The 23,140-nt window shown below is 44.7% G+C and overlaps 1 protein-coding gene across 1 annotated transcript in view; it reads left to right on the top strand.

Annotated features, from left to right (window-relative positions):
- The window catches only part of CFAP77 (cilia and flagella associated protein 77), a 104,440-nt gene that overhangs the window by 65,653 nt on the left and 15,647 nt on the right, over positions 1-23,140 (top strand). The window contains exon 4 of the mRNA XM_050926651.1: positions 22,695-22,797. Within this exon, the coding sequence (XP_050782608.1) occupies positions 22,695-22,797 (103 nt within the window). The remainder of the gene's footprint in view (positions 1-22,694; positions 22,798-23,140) is intronic.

The following is a 23,140-nucleotide window of genomic DNA, read 5'->3' as shown; positions in this document are numbered from 1 at the left end:
GAGGAGGGGAGGGGACTACCTTGACATTGCCATTCCAGTTGTGGCACAGAGCCATGGCATGGCTTCAATTGGAGCCACACAGGGCCCTGATCACCTTAATCAGTCCCCAGCTGGCCAGTGTCTGTGCTGCCGTGGGCAGAAGAGCTGCCCGTTGCACTTTGGGACACCTTCAAAAAGGTGTTAGGAAGCACACAGAAGGCATAAATGCTGCCTTAACTTGCACCTGTTTTACTGCGGGGGGTAAAGTTGTGGGGGGGGGGGCAGAGGAAGCCCCACGGCTTCATTGGGCTCTTCCCTTTGCATCTTGACCAGGATAGTTTCCCCTTCCACCTTTTGCAGCAGGGAGTTAGTCAGCCACAAGGAAGAGCGGAAAGTATCCTGCTTAGCACCCTTTGCCTTCAGCCCTATTCTGCTGTGGCCTTCCCCACATCTCTCTCCCCTGGAGGGGTAGGAAGAGGGGAGCCAGTAAGAGTTTGTTTCACAAGCATTCAGGTGCATGGAAAGCACCTCAAACACTTTCTGAACCTGGTCCAGAACTGCTGCTGCTGTTGTATCATGTAGGTTTTTTGTGCTCTGCCAGGGGCTGGGCTAGGCATTACTATCTAGCTTTTAAAATGAAATCTAATCACTAGCAAAAGAAGTAAATAGCAGCTACAAATTCAAGGGAAAAGACATGATGAGCAGTGGTGTGTATTTTACGTGATAGTAAATGGGCTTTGCATATGCAAATTGAATGGATTTTAAAATGGTATTTAATGACAATTTTCGTAGCAGACATTAACATTAATTGCGTCAAAATGAAAATGCAGCATTAGCTTGCTGTTAGTAGCAAATGCCCCAGCTATAAAGCTTTATCTTTATCAGTACCAGCCCTTGCTGATGTGACAGGGCTGCTCTGCAAATTGCAGGCAAAAGGGCTTTTATGTTGCAAAAGTATCCCCTAACGCAGACCAAAATCAACATCAATTTTGCTTTATTTCTTCATAAACGGGAGGTTAAATGGCTGCCTGAGAGAGATCTAGGCCTGGCTCAAAAGTTTTACTGAAAATCCACAGACCCCACAGCATCAGGGAAAGAGGCACCAGTCTTTTAATTTAAAGTTATTGTAGCACATCTTGCCTGTTCTTTAATAGCCACCTTTTATGCAGACTGATTGTATTTATCTCCTTACTTTAAAAGCAGGTTATAGACAAAATCAAATTACTAGGATTATTAAGGAGTTGTTGTGGCCACTTTGATAAAAGTGGGGGGTATTTAACTCACTTCTCACGAGTTAAAGATACCACCAGCGAGGGCAAAAGATATTGGGTCGGATTCTATCTCAATTGACATTAATTTCAGCAGGGCTACCGAAGTTGTAAATCAAGGTGGAATTTGGCCAGTCATTAGTTTATTCTAGGTCTGGAGAGTCTGCTTTAGCAGCCTCCTGATTTAGTGGATTATGGCTTGGAAAATTATACTAGCCATGCTAAACTGTATTTGTAATGTCTGTTAATGTTTATTTACAGACCCCAGTCAGACGGCTTTAAGCAGATGCAAAATGCACAGGCTAGTTCATGTATGTTGGAGATTTCTAGGCCTTGATATGTCAGGCAGCCAAAACTACACATTTAAAAAAAGTCACTTAATTATTGGTACATTTAAGTAATTTCTGTTTGCAGATTCAAAGCTATTGCCCAGTACATAGGCCCCTACCAAATTCACAGACCATTTTGGTCAATTTCATGGTCACAAGATTTTTAAAATCATAAATTTCATGATTTCAACTATTTACATCTGAAATTTCCTGGTGTTGTAATTGTAGGGGTCCTGACCCAAAAAGGAGTTGGGGGGGTCACATGGTTATTTTTGGGCAGGGGAGGGTTGTGGTACTGCTACCCTGAATTCTGTGCAGCTGCTGGCAGTGGTGCTGCCTTCAGAGCTGGGTGCCCGGAGAGCGGCAGCTGCAGGCCAGGAGCCCAGCTCTGAAGGCAGAGCTGCTGCCAGCAGCAGTGCAGAAGTAAGGGTGGCATGGGATGGTATTGCCACCCTTACTTCTGTGCTGCTACCTGCAGAGCTGGGCCCTCAGGCAGCAGCTGCCAGTCTCTGGCCTCCCAGCTCTGAAGTCAGTGGGTGGTAATACTGCGATCCCCCCCCCAAAATAACCTTTTGACCACCCCTACAACTCCTTTTTGGGGCAAGACCGCCAATTTGAGAAACTCTGATCTCCCCCATGAATCTGTATAGTATAGGGTAAAAGCACATAAAAGACAAGATTTCACGGGGGGAGACCAGATTTCACGATCTGCAACGTGCTTTTCATGGCCATGAATTTGGTAGGGCCTTACCAATACATCTCAGCTGTGGCTGCTGATCATTGGGAGAGCACTCTCAGTTAAGGGGGGCAGGTGTTTGGAGGTGAAAGGGCAGAGATAATTGCAACATATGGTACCCTTCATAGACTCCAGGAGCTGGGAACTCAAATGCCTTTAGAAAAAAGCTGCTTTGGTGAACATCATATTCAAATAAAGCAAAGTTACATCAGACTATCTAGGGCATACTCTGTGCCTCGTCTCCTGAGGTACAGCAGACAGCACAACTCAGGAGAAGTAGGGGCAAAGATGACTTTGTGCCACCCTTGCCTCTTTTCTGGGCTGCTGCAGGAGTCCTAGGGTGGCCAGGGGCCTGGTTTTCAACTAGAAAGACCAGTTGAAAGGGGGACCGGACAGTGTCCGGTTGGATCTACTGACTGGACACCCAAAGTCCAATTACTGTGAGTGAGGTAGGCAGGGAGGCACCAGGTCATCACCCGCTCCGGTCCCTACTCAGTCAGGATCACCTCCTGGCCCCAGCTCCGCAGGCAAGTCCTTTCTGGCCTAGATGGCGGGAGGTAGGAGGGGAAAAACAGCACGTGACAGAGGGAAGAGTAGACAGGGACAGGGCCTCGGGGGAAGAGGAGGAGCAGGGCCTTGGGGAGGGAATAGGTGGGGCAGTGGCAGGGCCTTGGAGGGAATAGGTGGGGCAGCGGAGATTCTGGCACTCTTGCTGGAGTGTCCAGTTTTTAAATATTACCAAGTTGGCAACTGTATGCAGGACCTCTGCTTAAACTGCCTATAGGCTGCACAGCACCCCAGAATCCCACTTAGGGCTGACTACAAGCACTTGTAGACTGTGAGAGGAGGCAGCATAGGGACACTTATGCTGGCCCTGCTCTGCATCCAGACTGGGGTAATCTCTCATGGCCTGTTGTGGTCACTTTATGCCACCAAGGTTGCCCAGAGGGGCCAGAATCCAGGTCTCTTGTTCCCATGTTGGAACAGCAGCAGGAGTTATAAGGGCAATTTCATGTGGGGGAAGCAATTTTACTGGCACTGGCACATATTCTATATTATTATATTGCTGCCTATGGATGATGCACAGACTCCTTTACAAAATAGAGATATATTTCTCTGGCCTCCTACATTTCAGGTGTCAGCCCCACTGCCATGACACAGGCCTACATGTCTCCCCCAGCAACTAATGTCAGGCATTCTCCAAGGGCACCGAGAGCAGACTTCTCTACCATTTTGGCTTATCCAGAAAAAAAAAATAAATGTGAGCTTAATGCTTTGGTTGCTATCCAGGTCTTATTAATCTTGCCCCGATCTGTACATTCTCCACAGAAGGCAGATTGTCTTTTGCTTTTGAGAATGGCACTTTCCAGTCTTGGTGGATGCATATTCCACAGTTCATTTCGTATGCACGGAGTTGTGAGTATTAGGGCAAGGCTGAAGTTATGGGGCCTGTTTCTTCCAATAGATGTTACCTTGGAAGGTCATGAGTGCTCGAGACTAGTTTACTAGGGGCTGGGCTGATTAGCCACTCTGCTTTTTGCTGATTCCACCCCTCCCCCGCCGAGAGAATTGTTTTCTACAAACCATGTGGCCAGCTTTGTTGTAAGAGTCATAAAAAGGACATTTTTCATCTCCTTTTTCCTTCTCTCCCTCTCTCTTTTAGTATCAGACATAGATTTATTCTCTCCCTGATGCCTGTGGCATTCAGAGCTGGGAGGGGTCAGGGGAGGCGCTGATGGGACAATAATAGATAATACAGTGGTTCCCCAGGGTCTTGTCCAGCTCCATAGCCTATCCATCAGCAGGCAGTGCTTGTGCCAAGGTCAGCACTAATGAGGATGTGGTAGGGTCCCGGCCTCCCCCATGGGGCATCCTCCAATCAGATTCCTCGGATTCATGCTCCAGCTTCTGATCTTTACAAGAGCTACCTTGTGTGAACCAGGATTTGCAACAGAGAGTGTGTCCGCTGAGTACGAGCGCTGAAGTAATGGCTGGGCTGCTGCCTGTGCACATGCTCAGGCCCTGCTGAATTGTAAACAGGTTTCTATGCTTTCTCAGAAGGAAAACGGCAGTCATCAGTGTTACCTCCTGCAACAGCTAAATACACCCTTGCGGGAAGAGAATCTCCTACACAGAGTGTAGCATGCCTACATAATGTTTGCAAATTACAGTTACCGTTTCCTTTGCATTTATTCCCCTGGCACCTTCACTTTAAGGTGGACAGAGATCTTGCCCCTATTCCTGTAGTATCTGAGCACCTCACAATCTTTCATATATTTATCCTCGGCACCCCTGTGTGGTAGGAAAGTGCTGCTATCCCCACATTATAGGGGACAGAGGGCAGATTTTTAAAGGAATTTAAGCCCCTGAAGATGCAGATAGGAGCTAGGCCAATTGTTGTTTAAATCAAAAGGAGGGGCACGTAGGTGCTGTTGAAAATCCCAGTTGGCAGCAATCTGCATTTTTAGGTACTTAAATGCCTTTAAAAATCAGGCTAAGTGACTTGCCCAGGGTCATGCAAGAAGTTTGTGGAAGAGCAGGAAGACTTGGGTTCACTTCTCAAGTCCTGGCCAGTGTCCTAACCACATGGCCACATTTCCACAGGTCTTAATGACAAGTGTTTCTGTGACCATCACCATGATTGGTGTTAGTTTGTCCCTTAGTGAATGCTCACACTTCGCCAATGCTCCACTAGACTCAATGTTCCTGTCAGAAAGTGGATTGAGACACAAGAAATGCATTTCACTATTGGACCAAATAGGAAATTAGGGATTTCTGGAGTTGTTGTAAGATAAATATGATTACTCTGGTTTGCTATTGTGAAATGAACCTTAAAAAAAAAAAATCAGGACTAACCCCAAATGGACAATCAGCTTTCCAATCCAGTCCAAAGGCAACATGTATTTTCTGTGTCCTGACCACCATCCTCATGATGTCAAGAGAGAAGCTTCTGTTTGAAGAATCATTCTTTTATAATATTGGAGATATTTTAATTTTTTATACTAATTTACGTTTCCTTCAACTAGCTGTAGTGTAGCTAAAGGCTGAATCTCTTTTATAGCACACTGCAGTTCTCCTAATTGTCCGCACAGTGCTTCGAATATGCAAAGTGCTCTGTAAAAGCTAAGTATTGTTATTGTTTTTAAATAACTTTGAGCATACTCATGCAAACATTGGTTCTGGTAAGATATGGCTATTTGCTGCAGTTGTGATTGTTTCTGCTCAACTTGTCAGGCTCGTTGATATTTTTCTTTTTAAGAGGAAATGAGCTGTCATATAGTTGTTAACATACAACCAAGTCTTGCTTATCTTACTTATTATGGAAGGTATGATGAGTGAGGAGAACAGCACATGGCCATAGTGTTAAACTTAACATCTAGATTGTTTCTTATCAAACAGGTCATCCTGAATAGCAAAAGAAAGGGAAAAGAATTTGCCCTCACACATATGTAATCACATTTTGTGGTTGTGTGGGCTTTGATTGTACATAGATTAGAGCTGGTTGAAAAAATTCTACCTGTTTTTTTAAAACAGAAAATGGCTTTTTGGATTAAATGGAAATTTTCACCCCCCAAAAATTGTTTTTTGTCAAAAAATTATGACTTTACAATGAAAATCTGAAAATTTTAGAAGCAAAAATTTGATGGAAACCAAAAGAAAAGATTGGAGTTTTTGTTAAAATGTTTCACAAGAAAAGTCCCTACCAGCTGTAATATAGATATTCAAGTACTTTCACTCATTATCGAAAGAATAGTTACAGCAAAAGGAAAGTAAAGGACCCTATGACTGATTTCCTCAACTCTTCTTTCACTTGTTGATTTTGGTGGTTGCCCATTAAATGCTGGAGCTGGTTAAGGCTCAGCCAACCTGCGTTTCAAACTGTGTTTTAGGAACTGGACTGGCTGGTTTGTAATGGCCAGCTTCCATAATAACCATTTCCTGCCTTCGTTTTTCAGAGACCAAGACACTGAGGCTTTCAAACAACTATGAAGGGAAAATATAGATATTTAGTTTTCTTACCCTCTGCAAAGATCAAAAGGTTAAATTGGCCACAATTACAGCTGAGCTGCCTAACAGCCAATGCACAACTTTCAACATGTGAAGTCAGTTATTTAATGGACAGTAAGAGCTGGACTTAGATATGTGCTTGACTGTTATGAGGGTGTCTCTCATATTCTTAGCTTGGGAGAGAACAGTAAAGCAAATTGGTGCTCTTGTAACTATGTGTACTCCTAAGTACAGCTATGAGCATCTGATAAATCTTTTAAAGTGTATGTTTACAGTGGATTTTATTCTTTTTACTGCCCTATACGTATGAGCCCTCTGAGCAAAATAACAGATCCTCCAACACTTAAAAAAAAGCAGTTCTCTCATTGACTGCCCACGGTGAAATAATGTATGTCATTTCCTCATCCAGATTCCAAAGAAGAGTAGAGAAACATTGGCAATGCAGAGTAAGCTGCAGCAGCACAGATCCAGCAGTCCCTGCTTAGGCAAAATACCCACTGATTTCACTGGGAGATTTGCCAGCATAAAGGCTGCAAAAAATTGGTCCCCATTTTTTAATTTTTAACCAATTTGTCTCCACTCATTTTCTTCAGCGGCTAATGAAAAGTGAGGATAAGTGGAGGGCATTTAAAAATGATCTTTCAGGTTTCTCCATGGGTTTATTGCCAGGGCCCATTTAGAGTTCTTTGAAGCTGCAGGGGTAACTTTACTGTATGCTTTTCAAGCTCCTTAGGAAAATAAAGAGACAGGACATTAATGCCCTGCTAGTCTTTCCCTCTCTCCTTAAGAATATGTGTGCACGTGTATAGGGACCGTTGGAGCGGCTAATTGAATTCACCCTTGTGAAAATGTTAACAAATTGTAAATGACCTTTTATACAAATTTAGAAGTCAAGAATTCGCTGTTAAATATACGTCCCTCCTCTGCCGTTAGCTTTTATGCATAAACCACAATTAAAAAATAACAAAAAGCCCAACGGCCCTCTTTCCTAATTAGCTGCAGAAGTCAACGCTTGTGAGTGTGGTTAAGTGCCTCAATTACTTCCCCCTCCTCTTGACTGTCCTTGTTAGAACAGACAGGTCTGCTGGCCAAAGGGGAACAATTACGGCAAGCAAAAGGCAGGCGGTGTGCAGGGGGATGGCTGAGCTACGCCTGCATCCCAAGCAAGGGCCATAGCTGTAATCATGCTCCAGATTCCTGCTGGGCTATACAGAGAGACAAATTAATGGTGGATAGATGGCTAGTTCTAGCTCATCAGTGACAAGGAAGGGTGGGGAGACAGCCTAAGAATACAGCTAGTGTAGTCAGCATTTTCCTGTGCTGTACACCTGCCCAGGTAGCCTGGGATAAAGCATTAGCTCTTTACTATTATATAAATTGTAGTCGCACCTGGGACTTCGATAGGACCAGAACTCCATTGTGCTAGGTGTTGTACAGACCCACAGCGTGTCTGTGGCCATGGCCCATCGTATGATGAACTGTAGTCATTAAATTGTGAAAACTGTCAATGTCATCACATTTTTACATCTCCATGTCCGGACTGTTAGAGAGCAAGTCTCTGTCTCTGTGTCCCTTCCCCATCTCCTGATTTCAGCGTTATTAGTCTAGGCTCACCCTAATGGCAAGAAAATAAAGTTCCATCTATTTTCAGAAAAAGAAAAACAGAATGAGGAGATCAAGTGAAAACCCCATTTGCTGAAAACCATTTGCTGCTGTCTATGGTCTTGCTAAGGAAACTTTTGCTTTGGAGAATTCCAGGACATGATGGATTTCCCGATGAGGAATCCATATCGTAGCACCAGTTCCCCAGTTAACATTCTGAAGCCATCTACAGATAAGTTCTTGGTCAGTTAATGGGACACACAGACAAGATCATAGGGAGAAAGTTGTTCAGTGGATATCCAGATGGATAATAATAATATGAGGATAAAGAAGTAAATCCAGGCATCTTGCTAAGAGGTCATTCTATAAATATGTTACTTTCTCTCCCACTGGGAGGAGCAGCTACTTCTCTGCAGTGTGACGATTCCAGCAATTAGTCCCCTGAGAGTCATACTACAGGAATGGAGGTTGATATTTAAGTCAGTCTGATCATACCGTGGGCCTGCAGTATTGGTTGCACTGTTGTGACCAGGACATTTTGCTGGCTGGTGTGATGCAGCAAATTTTTCACGTCATGTCCCACCATGTGACCAGAAATGACTGTTTCCCAAAAACCAATTGCCACCAGATAGTTACACTGCATTGACATGGAAGGTAACTCATCTCGCCCCAATGCAAACAAACTCTCCCTGCAACAAGGAAACTATTCACAGAAAAGACACAATGAAAGGCCTATATGGTGCTATCCACACATACTATCTCACAGCACTTTACGACAAAAACAACAAAGCCAGAAGCTAAACAAACAGTAACCCAAAGCCTGTCCAATAAAAATAAAAGCTCAGTCTTCTTAGACTTTATCTACAAAGGCAGTGAGAAATTCAGAGTTCCTGATATCAACAGGAAACAAACTCCATAAAATGGGGGCAACATCAAGAAAATGGCTCCATCGGACTCCTAGATACAGGATTAACGGCAGCCTCAGGTCAGAGAATCGCAAAAAGTGGGGTTAAGAATAAACGGCTCTAGCACATCTAGGATGTACAAGGGGCCTAAGCCATGCCAAATTTTAATAGTAAAAAGCAAGATCTTAATGTAAACATTGATTACTCCCAGAAACCAGTGTATACTCTAGGGCGGGAGTTATATATTGTCCTTCAGAAGCTCTAGTATAGCACATATGGTACAGCAAATGAAATCGCCCACTGTTTGGAGACATGAGCTTATGGATGAAGTTTCAACCCTAACTCTTATCTTGGGCTTTAGTTTTATCAAGCCAGTCCACTTAGGGCTGAATTTTCAGAAAACCTGCAAGTTGGTGAGCGCACCCTCCACTGCAAAATGTTTTGCACACCATGGGAATAAAAAAAAAGCCTGAGTTTGTACTTGCCAAGTTTGCATTTGTAGCAATGTTTGGAAATTTGGCCTTTACTGTGATCTTTGCCAATTGGACTGTGAGTGAGGAAATGCAATGCTCAGTTCTAAAGGAAGAGGAACTGATTTGAAAGATTTTTCCAGTGAGTGTCAAGCTGGAAAAGTCATCTACTCATGCACTAATCTACTGCAGCAAAACAGCAGCTAGGATCTGACAAACCAACACAAACCAAAAATAATAGGCCTGGGCCTGCATTTTTTGCCTGCCTCCTGTTGCATCTAAACAGGATGTGGTTTTATGTAGCTCTTGTGCTGCAACTGTCAGCCCTAAATCTAAGTTTTCCTGGCTTTTGGTGCATTTAACTCCTTGACATCCTAAGTCAGTTGTACTGACGGGAAGTTTATGAATAACAGTAGCAACCCAGTCCCCAAAAGAACTCAGCTAAACTCAGTGTTAATCTTACAGAATCTGTTTTGTAGACATTTCCATTTAAAAAAAATTAATTGATTAAGCTATCAGGAAGGTGGGTGACACCGTAACTCTCATTTACTTGTTTGGCACTATTATGATCTAGAGCATAAATTCCATGTAGGGCTAGTTCCTGCTCCATATAAAGCCCCATTTGTCATGTACAGTTTTTGCAATAGACCCTATCTGCGGCACCCTAAATATGGATGAATCCAGTGGCAAATTCTGTCATTCTGCTTTGCCTGCCACTTTATCTTATTGATTATCAGTGGGTGACCTGTAATGTAGGAGAAGCAGTATATTGGAGCTCAGGTCTACCAGGGCAATTTAAGAGCTCAATTTTGCCCTAAATGTTTATATCGGATCTGTTTTTGACTTACACTAAGCACAGAAAAGCATCTATAAGTATAGCTTTTACCCTTTTACAGCAGTGATCAAACCACTTGTGCCTTAAAAAATTCCTCCTGAGTGGAGTCCTTTATACCAACTTTTTGCCAAATGTGATTTTTTTTAAATTTTTTTATGGACAGTGTTTAAATCTTTGAAAATAAGTTTGAGGGGAAACTGACACAACCTTGACTACAGTGGTGCCACTCTCAGAGTCGAGTATTGTCAATAGATTTAAATTTCATCGTAACAAAATAGCCGTCTCCACTGGAAGGAGCATCAAGAGCTAAATGAGGACCCGTCTTGAGCTGAATCACGTTGAACAGACCTCTGTGCTGTCATTGATTTTCTGGGAAGAAAAAAAAATGCCTCTGGCTACTAAACCAAATTAGTAGTCACTGATGACCAATTATTTTGCCCCACTGTGAACGGAGAGGCGTACTAAAATTCCAGTTTGTCAGACCCAAGGCTCCCTTCTCAAACACCTTTCATCAAGCGTGTACCAAAAGTCCCTCAGAAGGTTCTGACGGCTCCCTATTTTCTGCAAGTTCTCGTTCTCCACAAAGTTTTAATGAGCTGCAGATATGATGATGGCCTGCCGTAAAAGGATCCCGTCTAATCTCCGTAGAACACTATTGGGCAGAACGCACGAATCATAGCTGTCAGGATTTATACACACATACACAAAGAAAGTGTCAGACTAATATTTGCAAATTATAATTACCATTTCTCTTGCATGTCCCCAGTGCCTTCATTTTAGATAAATCCCAGCTCGTGGTATCAGTTGCAAAGCACTGAAGGATCACATTGAGTAGAATAAATTTAACTAGTTTGTAGCTCATTTAAGGTCTACACCATTTTATTTTAATGTGTGTTAATACTTTATTATACTTAGCATTATTTTTACAGTAAAAAGAACCCATTAAAAGGCTGAAAGTTTCTTTTCCAAGAGATTTCTGGCAGGAGAGTCTACCACATCATATAATCAAGTTAGCAGGAGCCTGTCATTTCTATTGAATGTAGTTCTAAATCCTGTCTCTTGAAAATAATTTAGCAGAAGAGTCTATTAAAGACACAGAAAATGTTCCAAGGGTAATAGTTTTGAAAATGTGCATAAATAAATTTTAAACTATGTAGGGAAATGTCAACATTAGAAATGGCTCGAACAAGGTGACTATAAACAGAAGGAACTGGGTTTTTTCCCACAGATATAAATAATTTGTTACATTATATAAAAACTTTTCTCTCCTCTCCTTCCCATGGCAGGGCCCTTGTGCCAAAACAAAGAAGATCTTGCTTGTTGTGAAGGAGCTTTGTTTCAATCCATAATAAATGTTTTAACTGGCTGCTCCCCCACCCCGCACAAGCATCTGTAAAACAACAACAAAGTCTGCCTGATTTAGAACAATAGCATCTGTTTCCAGACATTTAGGCAGGGCTACAGGAAGAGAGACTCCTCTTCTTAAGTAACACTCATGTGAGAGTGAATTGCCCCTTAGGTCTGCTGCAGATGAGAGTTACTGCATTAGTGCCAAATCCTGGGCCCATTGAAATCAACGTTAAAACTCCTACCAACTTTGGACCAGGATTTGACCCACAAAGAGTGTGTTTCCCTCTGAAGTGTCTCTGGTTAAAGTTATTATTGTAGAACTATTCCCCCCCACCCTCCTCCATTCCCTTTTCCACATTTAGCTCATAGAGGATCTTGGAGAAACAACGTGGCGCATCCACAATGAAAAGATACAGTGAAGCCCGGGCTCCAGCCAAGCACTTGAGGATGGGTGTAACTTTGAACACGGGAGGCATCCCATTGAAGATTTAAAGTTACATATGTGCTTATGAGCCTTGCAGGATCAGGACCTCAGTGTAATCAATCACAAGAGGGAGGGATCTCTGAAGAAGAGGATCAAACCCAAATTCGTCTTTCAACCACTACGTTCAACACAGTTAAATAGTCACCTCCGTGGAGCAACGAGACATGCCTCTGTTGCAAAATGAATAACCACAGTCTGTATTCAAAGCTTAGTTGAATACCTATCACACTTACACCTTTACCCCCTATGTACCATGTGGAAGTGAAATTAGTGCTGGTAGAAGGTGCAGTCTTGACAGCCTTGGAAACTAAATCCCTCTGTTTCTTAACACATAGCAGTGGCACTGGCAGTACAAGCTCTTCCCACCCTCACTCTTGTGCTTTGACCCTAACCTGGATTTCATATCCAGGCTGAGAGGAGCCGAATATACAGTGGGACCACACCCTCTGTCTGTTGGGGAGCAGGGGCAGGGTGGGTAGCGACATCACACAGCAGCAATCCTTCTGAATGATGAATGTGGGGATGGAATCCCAATCAACCAGGGAGATGGTGGCCATAAATAAATAATTGGAGATATACCTATCTCCTAGAACTGGAAGGGAAGGTCATTGAGTCCAGCCCCCTGCCTTCACTAGCAGGACCAAGTACTGATTTTTGCCCCAAATCCCTAAGTAGCCCCCTCAAGGGCTGAACTCACAACCTTGGATTTAGTGGCCAATGCTCAAACCACTGAGCTATCCCTCCCCCCAAGCAGGACCATAGATTAGGCCATGAAGTGTCACACCAGTGGGAGTGGATTAGCTGGGTCATTGCTCTGTCCCCAGTTTGATCATTTCTATGTTCCAAATGTATCTTTCTGCACACTGCAAGCCAATGTGATCAGTGATGCTTTCTGTTCCTTTTGGCATACTGGAGGGTACTGTAGTAGCAGCTTTCTGATGACACAATATGCGAGCACCTCACCAGTGGGACAGTGGCTTGCGCTATACCATCCGAACAGTAAATAAAGGGTGATCAGCCAAGCAGCAAACAAGCTAACGTGTGTGGCTTTGTATTGTGTCTTTGCCAAGACTAAACAAATGTACCCAGATAGACTGAGTTACTAACCCAGGCTGTCTAACTTACGTTACCTGCTTAAGAGTTGCCCCAGTTTTCTCCCGGGGGGCCCTCTCTGTGGATAAAGGGTGCTCAGGACTTCACACAATGAGACCTCAGTTTTGCATTTTCTTTTAGTAAATTATTTTAGTGTCTATTTTGCTAAGCTCCGTGATCAGAATGTAGATTCAAATGAGAGGGAGCAAAGGAAACCAAGGGACAAGTCAGTGTAATCTTTTGTGTCATGGTGTCCCCTTGCTAGCCAGCTGGTGAATGGTTAGAGTCAGCAGCTGGTTTGTAAGCAAATGCTTGAAAAGCCCGACCCCGGCAGCATGTGATCTATGAAATGGTAGATTTGTAGAAAGATGTCTTTGCTCATACAAATGGCCTCTGGGGGTGTATATTGCTAGATTGGGCATCCAGTATCATTAGAAAACATGACCATAGATTAGGCTGTTCTGAAGCATGTGGCGTGCAATAATTAAGTAATAAAAGTCACGGCAGGGGTGAAGGAAACTGAAACAGAAGAGTTACTATTTGCATATGCACTGCTGGCATCCTTCTGCACTATTAAAAGATTCTCCAAGCACAAAAGGCATTTAAAAGCTGGTTGCTATTGATTTCAGACCAAGTCCTGCTGGAAGTTTAGAAGCACAAGAAGGGAGTGGTTTTACGGACCAGAGGACATCCACAGAAGACAATCTCCTGGTGCAGGAGGATGCAGTAGTAGCCCTGATTGCTAGCCAGTGGTGGTAAGTTCTTGCTGTTAATGCCACCTAGCAGTTGGCATGGACAGGCAGGGAAGAGAGAACACTCCTGTTGTAGCAGTGGCAACTAAGGCTATGCTACAGGTGTAGGCAGAGCAAGGTGTCTGGTAGCTACATGTTGTAATAGGCTGCTACTGCTGCAATGGAAGAATTCCTCACCGGAAGAGTGTGTGGGGAGGAGAATTTATAAAAATATTAAGATCGAGATCCCTTCACTTACTCATCATTTAGGGTTTTTATAGTTTAACATTTGCTGCTGGAAAAACTGTCATGGAATCATAGAACTGGAAGGGACTTTAAGTCATCTAGTCCTGCACTCAAGGCAGGACTAAAATTATCTAGACCGTCCTAGACAGATGTTTATCTAACCTGCTCTTAAAAAAAAAAAAAAACTCCAATCATCGAGATTCCACAACCTCCCTGGGCAATTTATTCCAGTGCTTAACCACCCTGACAGTTCGGAAGTTTTTCCTAATGTCCAGCCTAATCCATCCTTACTGCAATTTAAGCCAATTGCTTCTTGTCCTATACTCAGAGGTTAAATAAAAATTTTCTCCCTCCTCCTTGTAACCACCTTGTAAACTGTTATGTCCCCTCTCAGTCTTCTCTTCTCCAGACTAAACAAACCCAATTTTTTTAATCTTCCCTCATACATTATGTTTTCTAGACCTTTAATAATTTTTGATGCTCTTCTCTGGACTTCCAATCAGTACACATCTGTCCTGCAATATGGCACCCAGAACTGGACACAAAACTCCAGTTGAAGCCTAATCAGCGTGGAGTAGAGCGAAAGAATTACTTCTTGTGTCTTGCTTACGACACTCCTGCTAATACATCCCAGAATGATGTTTGCTTTTTTTGCAACAGCGTTATTCTGTTGACCCATATTTAACTTGTGATCCACTATGACCCCCAGATCCCTTTCCGCAGTGCTCCTTCCTACGCAGTCATTTCCCATTTTGTATGTGGGCAACTGATTGTTCCTTGGTAAGTGAAGTACTTTGCATTTGTCCTTTTTAAATTTCATCCTGTTTACTTCTGACCATTTCTCCATCATGAAGCTCACCCTGAGAAACGAGCTGTATTTACAGTAAGGAAGTTTTCTGCTTTATTGCTATTGCTTTGGCTGTCCCCATCTTTCACATGGGCTGCTGAAATTAAACCTGCCCTGCCACCTCGGACCAAAGGCACAAAGAAGGAAGGACGCGCACACACACAGTTCTGATTCTAATAGCTTGCCACTCTGGCTACTGTCAGCTCAATTTGGTTAGCCAGGAGACTAGCTGAGAAGCAGATGCCTTTTTACTCTCTTTACTCTTCTGTTCCTCAAGGCTTAGCTGAGCTATGTGCTGAGCATGTTCCCTCTGGCATCACACAGGCACTGTACATGTCTCCTGGCTGGAGCATTTCACCATTGTATCCATTCACACACAGCTAGTGTATTGGAGCCCGTTGGGAACTCACATCGAAAGAGGAGTTTTTAGTGTGACATTAAAGTCAGACTTTTACTATTAAGGACTCCATCCCTCCTCTCCCCCCCCCGCCCCCCCAAAAAAGGTTCTCCAATTTATTTGCCAACTTAAAGAACTTTATTTTAAGAGGCAGGATGTATTTGGTGCACTTGGAGAAGGCATTGGACTGGGACCAGGAGATCTGGGCTCAGTTGTCAGCTCTGCTACAGACTCCCTACATGACCTTGAACAAATCCATTTAATCTCTGTGCCTCAGTTCCTCCTTTGTTAAATGGAGATAATAATCCTTCCCTGCTCCCACATTTTGTCTTATCTATTGCGCTGTTTGGGGAAGGGTCTATCTTTTATTTATGTCTGTACAGGGCCTAGCACAATGGGACCCTGATTTCAGTTAGGGCCTGTCGTCAATAGCTACAGAAATTAAAATTCTGTATGAGCTTCAGAGCAGAGCCCTGCAACCCAGCCCAAACCCGACAGGACCCAACTACAAGTGCTGGGCTCGGGTCAGCTCTTCTCCTCCTGCCCATGGGGTTGGTGCCGGGGTGGCTTCATGCCTTGCTCTTGCCAGCCAACACCATCTTGCAGAGTGCGCACCCCAAGGAGTCACAGCACCTCTCACGTCACAACACACATACCCAGGCTTGGGCAGTGGCTCGCAGGAGCAGAGCATGGAGCCAATGCTAGGCCAACCCCATAGGCCAGAGGTGGCAGCTGTACTGACTTAAGTTTAGGGGGAAAAGTTGGAGTCAGGTCAGAAAACAACTCGACTCTTTTGGGCTTGGCTCATGTGGGCTTGGATCCAGTTTAGGGCTGGGTCGGGTGTAAAACTTGGGCCTGAGTACACCACTTCAGCCATTTCAGCCATCATCATTTGTAAAGATCACTAAACTGCAGTGTCAGGGGTACCGGAATCTCTCTCTCTTTTGTTTTAATTGTATTTCCTTCCCCAATATAGTTGTTGTTGTTTTGTATGAAGTGGGGGGAGGAGGTAAAAAAAAAGAGGATAACAAAACAAAACAAAGAAAAACATAAAACTTAAAGAGCACCTACCATGCTAGGAATCGGGGTGTGAAACTCTATGCAAGGCTTGTGATTGGAATCAGGGGGTGGGGGTGGGGGTCGCTTTGCCATTGTTACAAATTTTAAAATCAAGATTGGAGGTTTTTCTAAAAGATCTGAGCTAGTTCAAAGAGGAATTAAACACAGGAAGCCCCATGGCTTCTCTTATACAGGAGGTCAGGCCAGATGACCACAGTGGTCCTTCCTGGCCTTGGAATCTGTGAATCTTTGTGCAGCTTGTGTGATGGGTTCTGGCTCCTCTGTATACTGATTTCAGGGATTGAGGTCAGTGAACGATGAGATTGGGGGACCTTGGCCTGAATGTCTGTTTTCTTCATCAGTGAGGAGGAGTCTGTTGGTTTTGCTTTTGAAGACCTTCCTCTCTGAGCACAAATGGGTCATTTTTCTGATGCAACATTTCAACTCTCGTTTAAGTTGCTTAATGGGCAAGGTGTTTATCAGCATCTTCCCTTTGTCTCGTTACAACTGGAAGCCCCTTCCAGGCCCAGTCTGCCAGGCCTTCAGCTCGGCCCTGCTGTTGCCTGGTTCAGCCTCTTTGGCACATGGGAGCTCTGATGGACTTCAGATCCTCTTGTCACACCACCTCACTCTTTGTGCCCCCTTGTTAATTCAGAGGCAACTACCACTCAGTTGGATGGGAACGTACTGACAAAGGCAGGACTTCTGGAGGCTTGTCAGGGCCAGAATCACAGCTCAGAGCTCTCGGATATTGATGTGAAGCCTCAGCGCAGCCTTAGATCATTTTCTCCTGAGCTATTTGGTTTCCAAAACGGATGCCCCAAGTCCAGAAGGCTAGAATGTGTTGTCTCTAAGTCTTAGCTGGGTCCCTGGCTGAGTTGTCATGCAAAGTGCTGCTGCGATACTTCCACCGTACTAGAAACCTTTACTGCTGGAGATCAAGCTGTCCCAGTAAAAGGCACATTTGGTGTTCGGAGTGTGGTGAATGCACTACGGAAACTTACACTATAAATTGCATGGTTATCTTGAGCACGGGGCTGATGCTACCATTAAGGTGAACTATGCGGTTGCCTAAGGTGCCAAGATTTGGGGGCATCAAAAAAGAGGTGCCCTCAATTTTGTTTTTACAGCGGTTCCTCCCCGAGCTTGCGGTCGCTGCTCCACTTCTCCTGCCTCCCAGGTTTGCAGCACCAATCAGCTGTTTGGCGCCGCAAGCCTGGGAGGAGAATTAGAGCGGAGGCGGCATGCTCAGGGAGGACACAGAGCAGAGGTGAGCTGGGGTGCGAAGGTGCTGCACGGCTCCCGGGAGGAGGGAGCTGCCACGGGGTGGGGGGCTCAGAGTGGGGAGGAGCTTAGCGAACAGGAGCTGCTAACAGGGAGTTTCGCAAGGGAGTTCTCCAGCTGAAGGAGGAGCACATACAGCATCTGTGGGGTAAGGGACTGTCTGCAGTGTGTGAGTTTGTGTTTGGGGGTTACTTGCTGTGTGCTGAGCTTGTGTTTGTCAGTCTGTTTGGTTGTTGTTGTGGTTTGTTTGTTTGAAGGACCGTGTGCTGTAGCTGGCAGTTGGAGGCAGAGCTACCAAGGAAGGTTTGAAAGCTAGAAGCCTCTGGTAATTGGCTGAGCCTTAACCAGTAGGTGGGGCATTCACTCAGGCCAGGGCTTTATAAAGCTGCGCACAAGCGACCAGGGAGCTTAACGAACAGGAGCTGCTAACAGGGAGTTTCGCAAGGGAGTTTGGAAAGGGAGTAGGAAGGGAGTGGGGGTCCCTTGCCGGTCTCATCTGTGACCCATTGGTCCCCTGAACCTATAAACCAAGCCACATCCAAAACCTTTCTGTTTAAAGCAGAGCAGAGCAGACAGGGAGCTGCAGACGGGAATTTGAGAGAGTTTGACAGAGGGAGGCTTACGATGGTGAGGAGGACCCACAACACCTGTGCCAGCACTGCTTCTGTCTCTTCCACCTGCGCCTGTAGCCAGACAGAGCACCAAAGCTGGATGCTTTTACCCAGATTCTGGTATGGGCTTGCAAAGACTAACTTGCAATTTCCACTTACTGATATCCAGACTGGGGGTGGCATCCAATGTGAAAGGTGCCTACTGGTGGAATCTCTCAGGCAGCAGGTGGGAGAGCTACAGGAGAAGGTGGCTAGGCTGAGGAACATCCGTATCCATGAGCAATTGCTGGACAGTATCCATATGGAGACAGCTGACGTAGCTGTCCCAGTTCACAGGACTACTGACACACTAGTGGAGGAGGAGATGGCTCAGGGTGTATCTGACACACCAGTGGAGGAGGAGATGGCTCAGGGTGGACACTGGCAGCTGGTTACTTCTAGCAGCAGGCAGTGCTCCACCACTGCTGCGAACCCTCCTGCTGTGGTAAAAGATAACCGTTATGCTCTTCTTGATACAGGAGAGAAGGAATCACCCCCAACAGTTAAGGAGGTGAAGCCTCGTATCCCTAAGGCTGGGAGGTCTGCTGCCACCACTGATAATAAGAAACGTAGGGTAGTGGTGGTTGGAGACTCTCTGCTGAGGGGGATGGAGACACCCATCTGTCGCCCTGACCATTCATCCCGGGAGGTATGCTGCCTGCCAGGGGCCCGTATCCGAGATGTTACAGAGGCATTGTCGAGGATTATCCGGCCTTCTGACTACTACTCCATGCTACTCATCCATGTGGGCACTAATGATACTGTGAGGTGTGACACTGAGCAGATCAAGAGTGACTACAGGGCTCTGGGAGTACGGGTTAAGGAGTTTGGAGCGCAGGTGGTATTCTCTTCGATTCTTCCTGTCGAAGGTAGGGGCCCGGGCAGAAACAGATGCATCGTGGAGGTGAATGCCTGGCTGCGAAGGTGGTGTTGCCAGGAGGGCTTTGGCTTCCTCGACCACGGGATGCTATTCGAGGAAGGACTGCTAGGCACAGATGGCGTTCACCTTTCGAGGAGGTGAAAGGCCTTATTTGTGCACAGACGAGCTAACCTAGTAAGGAGGGCTTTAAACTAGGTTCGACGGGGACAGGTGAGCAAACCCCACAGGTAAGTGGGGAACAAGACCTGGGAGATGGGTTGGAAACAGGAGGGAGCACGGGCTATAATGGCAGAGAGAAAGTAGGGTCAGGGCAAAGCTGGGAGGCAAGATCAAACCAGTATCTTAGATGCCTATATACAAATGCAAGAAGTATGGGTAATAAGCAGGAAGAACTGGAAGTGCTCATAAATAAATACAACTATGACATTGTTGGCATTACTGAAACTTGGTGGGATAATATACATGACTGGAATGTTGGTGTGGATGGGTATAGTTTGCTCAGGAAGGATAGACAGGGGAAAAAGGGAGGAGGTGTTGCCTTATATATTAAAAATGTACACACTTGGACTGAGGTGGAGATGGACATAGGAGATTGAAGTGTTGAGAGTCTCTGGGTTAGGCTAAAAGGGGTAAAAAACACGGGTGATGTCGTGCTGGGAGTCTACTACAGGCCACCTAATCAGGTGGAAGAGGTGGATGAGGCTTTTTTCAAACAACTAACAAAATCATCCAAAGCCCAAGATTTGGTGGTAATGGGGGACTTCAACTATCCAGATATATGTTGGGAAAATAATACCGCGGGGCACAGACTATCCAATAAGTTCCTGGACTGCATTGCAGACAACTTTTTATTTCAGAAAGTTGAAAAAGCTACTAGGGGGGAAGCTGTTCTAGACTTGATTTTAACAAATAGGGAGGAACTCGTTGAGAATTTGAAAGTAGAAGGAAGCTTGGGTGAAAGTGATCATGAAATCATAGAGTTTACAATTCTAAGGAAGGGTAGAAGGGAGTACAGCAAAATAGAGACAATGGATTTCAGGAAGGCGGATTTTGGTAAGCTCAGAGAGCTGATAGGTAAGGTCCCATGGGAATCAAGACTGAGGGGAAAAACAACTGAGGAGAGTTGGCAGTTTTTCAAAGGGACGCTATTAAGGGCCCAAAAGCAAGCTATTCCGATGGTTAGGAAAGATAGAAAATGTGGCAAAAGACCACCTTGGCTTAACCACAAGATCTTGCGTGACCTACAAAATAAAAAGGCGTCATATAAAAAATGGAAACTAGGTCAGATTACAAAGGACGAATATAGGCAAATAACACAGGAATGCAGAGGCAAGATTAGAAAGGCAAAGGCACAAAATGAGTTCAAACTAGCTATGGGAATAAAGGGAAACAAGAAGACTTTTTATCAATACATTAGAAGCAAGAGGAAGACCAAGGACAGGGTAAGCCCACTGCTCAGTGAGGAGGGGGAAACAGTAACAGGAGACTTGGAAATGGCAAGAGATGCTTAATGACTTCTTTGTTTCGGTCTTCACTGAGAAGTCTGAAGGAATGTCTAATATAGTGAATGCTTATGGGAAGAGGGTAGGTTTGGAAGATAAAATAAAAAAAGGAGCAAGTAAAAAATCACTTAGAAAAGTTAGATGCCTGCAAGTCACCAGGGTCTGATGAAATGCATCCTAGAATACTCAAGGAGTTAATAGAGGAGGTATCTGAGCCTCTAGCTATTATCTTTGGGAAATCATGGGAGACGGGGGAGATTCCAGAAGACTGGAAGGGGGCAAATATAGTGCCCATCTATAAAAAGGGAAATAAAAACAACCCAGGAAACTACAGACCAGTTAGTTTAACTTCTGTGCCAGGGAAGATAATGGAGCAGGTAATTAAAGAAATCATCTGCAAACACTTGGAAGGTGGTAAGGTGATAGGGAATAGTCAGCATGGATTTGTAAAGAACAAATCGTGTCAAACTAATCTGATAGCATTCTTTGATAGGATAACGAGCCTTGTGGATAAGGGAGAAGCGGTGGATGTGATATAACTAGACTTTAGTAAGGCATTTGATATGGTCTCGCGTGATATTCTTATAGATAAACTAGGAAAGTACAATTTAGATGGGGCTACTATAAGGTGGGTGCATAACTGGCTGGATAACCGTACTCAGAGAGTAGTTATTAATGGCTCCCAATCCTGCTGGAAAGGTATAACACGTGGGGTTCCGCAGGGGTCTGTTTTGGGACTGGCTTTGTTCAATATCTTCATCAACGATTTAGATGTTGGCATAGAAAGTACGCTTATTAAGTTTGCAGACGATACCAAACTGGGAGGGATTGCAACTGCTTTGGAGGACAGGGTCAAAATTAAAAATGATCTAGACAAATTGGAGAAATGGTCTGAGGTAAACAGGATGAAGTTCAATAAAGATAAATGCAAAGTGCTCCACTTAGGAAGGAACAATCAGTTTCACACATACAGAATGGGAAGAGACTGTCTAGGAAGGAGTATGGCAGAAAGAGATCTAGGGGTCATAGTAGACCACAAGCTTAATATGAGTCAACAGTGTGATACTGTTGCAAAAAAAGCAAACGTGATTCTGGGATGCATTAACAGGTGTGTTGTAAACAAGACACGAGAAGTCATTCTTCCGCTTTACTCTGCGCTGGTTAGGCCTCAACTGGAGTATTTCAAGAAAGATGTGGAGAAATTGGAGAGGGTCCAGAGAAGAGCAACAAGAATGATTAAAGGTCTTGAGAACATGACCTATGAAGGAAGGCTGAAGGAATTGGGTTTGTTTAGTTTGGAAAAGAGAAGACTGAGAGGGGACATGATAGCAGTTTTCAGGTATCTAAAAAGGTGTCATCAGGAGGAGGGAGAAAACTTGTTCACCTTAGCCTCCAATGATAGAACAAGAAGCAATGGGCTTAAACTGCAGCAAGGGAGATTTAGGTTGGACATTAGGAAAAAGTTCCTAACTGTCAGGGTAGTTAAACACTGGAATAGATTGCCTAGGGAAGTTGTGGAATCTCCATCTCTGGAGATATTTAAGAGTAGGTTAGATAAATGTCTATTAGGGATGGTCTAGACAGTATTTGGTCCTGCCATGAGGGCAGGGGACTGGACTCGATGACCTCTCGAGGTCCCTTCCAGTCCTAGAGTCTATGAGTCTATGAGCTGCCACAAGGTGGGCACCTCAGGGTGGAGGTGGGTGCGGGGAGCTGCCACAGGGCTGGGGGGGAGGGGTGCAAGGTGGAAGTTTCGACTAGGGTGCGAAACTTCCTTGCACCAGTCTTCCTTGAGCAAATATTATACTTGGGGCATTTAGTGCTGTGTGAGTGTACATGATACTGTTTCTTTCTGCAGCAGGGCCCTCATCAAAACAGATTTTCATGTTTCCAACAGAGATGATATAGCCATAGCATTCTCACCAGTCGCATTTTCCATCCTCTGTGGACATAAATCAAAGTCTTTTTTAGAGGGACCGAATGGGTGTACCTAGGGGGTGCTATGGCCCATTGTGATGTTATCTTCTGAATGTTTTGTAGGCCTTCCACTCCCTTCTTCGACCTTCTCCAGCACAGGTACAAGGAGGTGTGGATGGAGCAACAGAGGGCAACAGCCATGGCCCAGCAAGTGGGAAAAAAAAAGGTAACAGCACTTTGGATGTAGTATCCCTCACTTGTCGTCATAAACTTGTGTAGCTTTGCTGACCGCTGTTAAGCCACTGCTTTGTTCCTCCCCAGAGCTAGAAACATTTCATGAGATGATACTGGCTGGAGGGCACAGAGCTTTTGTACTCTCACTCCCTAAGAATGTAGGGCTTGAGGGATATGCCTCAGCCCCTAGCAGCTCAAAACAATTCCATGGCTGGGCCTGGACTCTTCCTACAGAGCAACTTCATGTGGGCAAGGCATTTGGAGAACAAGAGCCCCTACATCCTACAAGCCCCCCCTACATTTCCTTTTTATTTTTATAAATACCTGTGGGATTT

This window comes from Gopherus flavomarginatus, chromosome 17 (assembly GCF_025201925.1).
Source record: "Gopherus flavomarginatus isolate rGopFla2 chromosome 17, rGopFla2.mat.asm, whole genome shotgun sequence".
Taxonomy (NCBI): domain Eukaryota; kingdom Metazoa; phylum Chordata; order Testudines; family Testudinidae; genus Gopherus; species Gopherus flavomarginatus.
The sequence above is the reverse complement of the archived record's forward strand: the minus strand, read 5'-3'. Positions and strand labels throughout refer to the sequence as shown.